The 6,262-nt window shown below is 47.3% G+C and overlaps 1 protein-coding gene across 5 annotated transcripts in view; it reads right to left on the bottom strand.

Annotated features, from left to right (window-relative positions):
• Positions 1 to 259: 259 nt before the first annotated feature.
• The window catches only part of LOC123516486 (receptor-type guanylate cyclase Gyc76C-like), a 76,179-nt gene continuing 70,176 nt past the window's right edge, over positions 260 to 6,262 (bottom strand). For all 5 annotated transcript variants that reach the window (XM_045275836.1, XM_045275845.1, XM_045275856.1 and 2 more), the window contains 9 exons: positions 6,131 to 6,262; positions 5,699 to 5,897; positions 5,072 to 5,215; positions 3,722 to 3,845; positions 3,077 to 3,253; positions 2,218 to 2,375; positions 1,664 to 1,832; positions 1,447 to 1,562; positions 260 to 1,147 (listed from right to left, as the gene is read on the bottom strand). The exon at positions 6,131 to 6,262 is cut by the window's right edge and continues 27 nt beyond it. In XM_045275836.1, the coding sequence (XP_045131771.1) occupies positions 550 to 1,147; positions 1,447 to 1,562; positions 1,664 to 1,832; positions 2,218 to 2,375; positions 3,077 to 3,253; positions 3,722 to 3,845; positions 5,072 to 5,215; positions 5,699 to 5,897; positions 6,131 to 6,262 (1,817 nt within the window). In that variant the 3' untranslated portion in view covers positions 260 to 549. The remainder of the gene's footprint in view (positions 1,148 to 1,446; positions 1,563 to 1,663; positions 1,833 to 2,217; positions 2,376 to 3,076; positions 3,254 to 3,721; positions 3,846 to 5,071; positions 5,216 to 5,698; positions 5,898 to 6,130) is intronic.

Below are 6,262 nucleotides of genomic sequence, written 5' to 3'. Positions count from 1 at the left end.
AGCCAGACACCACAGTAATGTCCCAGTCTATCAACACAGCATTCCGGCACTTCTCACCTCTGGACACACCTTTGGACACTTGGGCACACTCTAGGACACAGCGCTACTGTCTCAAGGCACATTAGGATCCATTAGGTGTGTTTATGTCTCTGGAATTCACTACGATGTCCCTATGTCCAATGGTATAAATGTTCTGGCAAAATATATATACGTATTCTATGTTGTCTGTTCTACAAGGCTCCACAGTGTCTCTGAGTACACACACACACACACACACACACACACACACACACACACACACACACACACACACACACACACACACTCTCGCTCACGCTACAGTACTAACAGACGCCCCAAAACACACTACACTGTCCCATGATATGCCAAAATGTCCCAAAATATGGCTAAAAATATAAACACATCCACTGGTACACCTCGGCCTCCTGTGGAATATCCCAGGAGGGCATTGGCAAGTCCCACATCACATCACAGTGTCCCCAGCGCCACAGGACACACAGCACCACCAGGAGGGCCACAGTGGCGCCCCTAGACCAGGTTCTCCCGACGCAGGCCATTAATGAACTTGGACGCTGGCTTGGAGTGCGGGAGGAAACCAGCGAGCAGAGCCTTGAAGGACGCCGGCTTGCCTGCCTGGGCGTGGGAAATGGGACTGCTCTCCCCACGCGTCCCTACATCCTCCTCCCGCGGCTCCTCCCGGCTCTCCCCACCCAGCATCGGTTCCCGCTCTCCGTTCCCCTGCGTCGGAAAGTTCGTCCCGCCTGCGCGAGCCGATGGACAGAAGTTGACGCCCCGCTTGTCTTCCATGGGCAGCGTGGGCTCGGAGGAGGACGGGGAGGCCGCCGCGGTGGTGTTCTGCAGGACTGGCACCTCCAGCCTCATGCCAGACTGGTTGAGGCAATCCAGACTGATGCTCTGGGGCACGGTCTCCGCGGCGATGAGTGCCCCCACCGGGCTGGCCACCGGCGGGCACAGCAGACTGCCGCGCTGGGTGTTGTCGATGCTGGAGGTGCGGAAGTTGTGACTGAGACGGCGGCGGCGGAATACTTCAGACCGCGGGGAGTCTCGCGCCTCATCCCCCAACAGCCCCAGGCCACCGTTCTGGTCCCCAGGCTCCTCCACACTCCTGCAGGAGGCAAGAGGTGTGTAACAGGGTGCTGTTGCTACTGCTGTTGCTGCTGATATTACTGCTGGTACTACTACTGCTATTACTACTATTACTACAACTACCACTACTGTTGCTACTACTACTAATAATAACAATAATAGTACCCATGTTGCTGCTACTAATTTTGCTGTTACTACTACTACTACTACTACTACTACTACTACTTAATTCTACGAGAACAAAGTACGTATACTACTACTACTACTACTACTACTACTACTACTACTACTACCACCACCACCACCACCACCCCATACCTGCGGACACTGGAGGTGCGATTGCCAAGTGAGCTGAGTCTGGGGCTCCTCCGCCTCACCTCACCCACCGCATCAGCGTCGCTCTGTTGCAGCAGCGGCGGCAGCGACTCAGACACCTGGGGAGAGGAGAGGGGCAGCAAATAATGGTAAGACAAACCACATCACCTTTCCACAATACCCCTTCACCCCTTCACCCCTTCACATCCCCTTTACGCACCTCCCGTCGCTGAATGGCCTCCTTGGTGGCACCGTTGAGCCAGTAAGTGAGCACCTCCCCCTTGCCCTTCATGGGGATGAGGCCTCGCTTCTCCGTCAGGTAACCGCCGAGTTTCTCCAGGGCGTTGCTGCATGTCTGGGATATGTGGATCCTCAGGGGCTCTCCGTTGCTGTGGGAGGAGAGTTAAAGAAGTGACGGGTGGGTGAGGGAAAGGAAATAAGTGAAGCGGTAGAATATGAGGGAAAGAATATGTGAGGAAACATATACGAGGGGAAACATGATTGCACTAATAAAAAAAAAAAAAAAAAAAAAACCTCATCACCTCTCTTAAACACCTCTTAAAAAAACCCTATCACCCCATAAAACACTCCTTAAAGACTATCACCACCCATTAAACAGTACAAGGGTGATTTGTCCCAGGGTGAAATGTCTCAGTTGATACCCATTCACCACCACCACCATCACCACCACTACCACCACCACTACCACCACCAACACCACCATCACCACCAACACCACCACTTCACCACCTCCCTCCCAACAACCCCACACACCTCTCCATCCTCGAGGCGGTGTTGACAGTGTCTCCGAAGAGGCAGTAGCGAGGCATGGTTAGGCCTACCACACCGGCGATGACAGGCCCCGTGTGTAGACCAATCCTTAGCAGCAGTTTCTTGTTAGGCCTATGGGTTATCACAAACTTGTTCTGAACCTGTTTAGAGAGACGTTCTGGTGAGTTAAGGGGGACCGTGGGAGGAAAATATATATTGTAATTAATTTGCTAAGTTTTTTTAATCTCTCTAGTGATAAATTCCAAGTCTTTTCCTAACCTATCACTCTAAGACAGCTTTATTTGTTCTTCAGTTGCATTTAGTCTCTCGTAACTCAAAAAGATGAGTTAAAATAATAAAATAATAATAAGACCAATTGAGATATCAGGAACAAAGTAAATAGCCGATAAGGAGAAGAAATGAAAAAATTGAGGAAAGATTGCGTAAATGGAGAATGAAGATAGGAGATAGAGATAAAGAGAAAATATAAACGAAAGGGGAGGATGAGGTGAAAGGAGTGAAAAATACTGAAGAAAATGGATAAATATTGATAGAAGATAAAGTAGAAGGAAAGAGAAAGAGGCGAAAGAGACAACGAGTGCAAATACTGGAAAAAAGTGGATAAATGTAGACAAGAAATAACAAAGACAAGAATTAAGTAGAAATAAAAAGAAAGAGCGTAAGCAATGAAGACAAACCATCTCTCTCTCTCTCTCTCTCTCTCTCTCTCTCTCTCTTCTCATTTCTTCACTACAAATTACCACAAGAAAGATTGAAAAACTCTTCTCTTCTCTCCTCTCCTCATTTCCCATTCTCTATCTTTTCCATCACCCCCATCATTCTCCCATCACCCTCTCCTCACCCCATCCAGCAGCTCGAGGGCCATGGACGCGATCTCCCCAGCGTGTCGGCCACTATTTGGGTTGGGCAGGCCGGATACCACCATGTAGGCATCACCGATCGTCTCCACCTTGTACACATCGTAGCCGCGAATGATCTTGTCAAATAGCGTGTACAGATCGTTGAGGAAAGTCACCACCTGGAGGAGTGAAGCATTGAGGGGGTGAGGGACGCGTGCTATTGGTGCATTGTGGGTACTGGGCCTGCCTGACTGACTGACTGGATAAGTGTTAGTGTTTTAGTAATATATGTGAGACGTAACATGAAACAACTGACTGACTGGTTTTACTTGGTTACCAGTGCAGTGTTGTGTTTGGGGTTGTTTAATGATGTTTAGATGTGCTTTACTTGGTGTTTTGAGCAGTATAGGGCTGTTTTTCTGTGTTTTATGTTTTTTGGGGCTGATTTTGACTTCTCTCTCTCTCTCTCTCTCTCTCTTCATCAACACTACAATGTACGCACAACATCCACATAGAAGTGAAAAATAATGACGTTCGTGGCATCAGCAAGGACAACCAACAAACTGGGACCGACTGAATGACGTTTGTACTACCGGCTATGCACCAGTGGCCTGTACAAACACTGGAATGCTACCCACTCAGCTCACCTCATACGGAGTGCTCTCGGCAGACAGTGAAGTGAAGCCAACGATGTCGCTGAAGTAAATGGTGACGGCATCAAATCCTTGGGGCTCCACTGCGATGCCCTGGGCCAGACTCGTCGCCACGGACCTGAGCGGGGGGCATGGGGGCATAGTACCTGTGTTTTCATATTATACTTAATTTATATAATCCTTTTTATTTTCTATGTAAGAGGGGAAAGCTGGCCAAGAGTAGCAATATAAAAAAAAATGCCCACTTAGTTATCAATCCCCTTTGCAAGTCGAGAGAGTTAGCCAAAATAAAGGGCTAAATGTCTTTTTTTTAATACCATGTGGGCTTTTCACGGGAATTTATTGGCAAAAGGGGATACTTTTCGGGGTGCTTCTTATCTTAAAGCCCACCCTCTAGGAAACCGTTGCTCCGAATGAGGAAGCCCAACCTACACTCGGACCGTGGACTAGATTCGAACCTGTACACTTGGAGACCCCTCGGACCCCAAAGCACGCATGGTTCCACTGTACCACGGCGGCCTCCTTGGTGATACATGTATGCTGATCTGCACACTAATGAGCTTCGTGAACAGTTCTTTATCTTTTATTTTCAGATATTGCGAACGTAAAAATCAACTTAATTTCCTCAGTAAGAAAAGTGTTTTGTTCCAATGTTTGAGCTGAATCTTCGTGAAACTTTGCTTTAAAAATATTCTGCATCTAAACCTAAAATTATATAAGACTAATTTCCTATTTATGAGATCTGATGCTGGCACACCTAAGTCAATTTTTCTAAGTAGTGCAGAGCTTTAGTTTGGAAAGAAAACCATGTAATTATTTCACGTAAAGTAAGATTAAATATTGAATTGTAACCATAAACAAAAACTCTTGGTCACTTTTTCAGCCATGACTGAGAATATAAAAACCGTGCCACCCAGCCCAGCGCTCCCCTCCGTGCCATCTACCCCCGCCCTCTCCTCCCTGCCACCTATCCCTGCCCATTCCGCCGTACCACCTACCCCTGCCCTTCCCTACATACCACCCAGTCTTGCCCTCTCCTACATGCCACCTAGTCCCACCCTCCCTGCGTGCCACCTAGATCCGTATTCAGAAACGCTCTGCTCTCTCACCACGACTAATTTCCCAAGGCCACAAAGATGACTAGCAGGGTTTTCAAGAGTATTTTTCCAGTTAAAAATGTAGAAATCTTGCTAATCTGCCTCTAGAACCGCAAAAACACCTTAAAAAAACTCGTGTAAATTTAGATAAAAGCCTTTTGAAATAGTGGTGAAACATTGAAGTGTTTGAGATTACGAGACCTAGCCCTGCTCTTAGCCCTGCCCTATACACGACTTCAGTACACACGAGGGCAACATGCGGTGAAGGAGGTCCTTGGTTCGCTTCTCCTCGTCGCGCAGTGCCTGAGTGCGATTGGCCACCAGCTCCTCCAGGTTCTTGCTGTACTGCTCCATCATCTGCATCATGTGGTCCATCAGGTTGCCTCGCTTGCTGTGGACCGGAGGAGGAGGAACGGTTAGGTTAGGTTAGGTTAGGTTAGGGGAGGTTAGGTTAGGTTAGGTTAGGTTAGGTCAAGTGTAAGTCACGAAGCTTTGCCTTTATAGAATAGAAACTTCTCACATTCTCATATATATCAAAGCACCAAAACTTCAATTCTCATCCACTTATGCACTCAAATATAGAAATACCACACATTATATGCTCTCCTCTTATCTTATCCACCAAAATTTCCACTTTCATCCACTCCATAAACAAGAAAATCCACATTCTCATATATATCAAAACACCAAAAAACTTCAATTCTCATCCACTTATCCACCCAAATGCAGATGCCACATACTCACCTGCTATCTTACCCACCAAAATTTCCACTTTAATCCACTTAATATAAAAAAAAACTCCACAAACATAAAAAAACTTCAACTCTCATCCACTTATCCACCTGAATAGAAACACCACACACCACAGCCTCACCTCTTATCCTTCATGCCTTTAACCTTAAGCTTGATGGTCCTAAAGCTTGGTCTGTCCGCGGGTGACTCAGACCAACACATCTGCATGGCGATCCGGACAGCAGTGTTGGAACCGAAGGGCATGTCGACAATTTTGTTAAGGTCAGGGCGGTAAGGTGACCCAGCTTCTGTACTGCCGGCTCTGACCTTACGAATGATGTCTGTGGAGGAGAAGGAGAAAGAGAAGGAGAAGGAGAAGGAAAAGGAGAAGAAGAACAAGAACAACAAGATCAAGAACAAAACAAGAGGAAGCAAGAGGAAGAAAAAATCCAATAAAAATCTAACAAATTTCATCCCCCAAACCCTCCACACCACTCTTCCTACACCTCTCAAACCACCAATGCCTAACCTCTGACCCTTAAACTACCACTGTGACTTCCTTAACAAGCCTTACCAGCTGCATTGTCGTTGGCTACCCCGTCGTACATGCCGTAGGGTCCCTGGCGTCCAATCACCTCGTGGAAGATAATACCAAATGAATAGACATCTGCTTCCTTCGTCCACGGCGCGTCTATCCCTTCCCGCA

The sequence above is a fragment of the Portunus trituberculatus genome, chromosome 6 (assembly GCF_017591435.1).
Source record: "Portunus trituberculatus isolate SZX2019 chromosome 6, ASM1759143v1, whole genome shotgun sequence".
Classification (NCBI taxonomy): domain Eukaryota; kingdom Metazoa; phylum Arthropoda; class Malacostraca; order Decapoda; family Portunidae; genus Portunus; species Portunus trituberculatus.
Note: the sequence above shows the minus strand (reverse complement) of the source record. Positions and strands in the feature narration are given on the sequence as shown.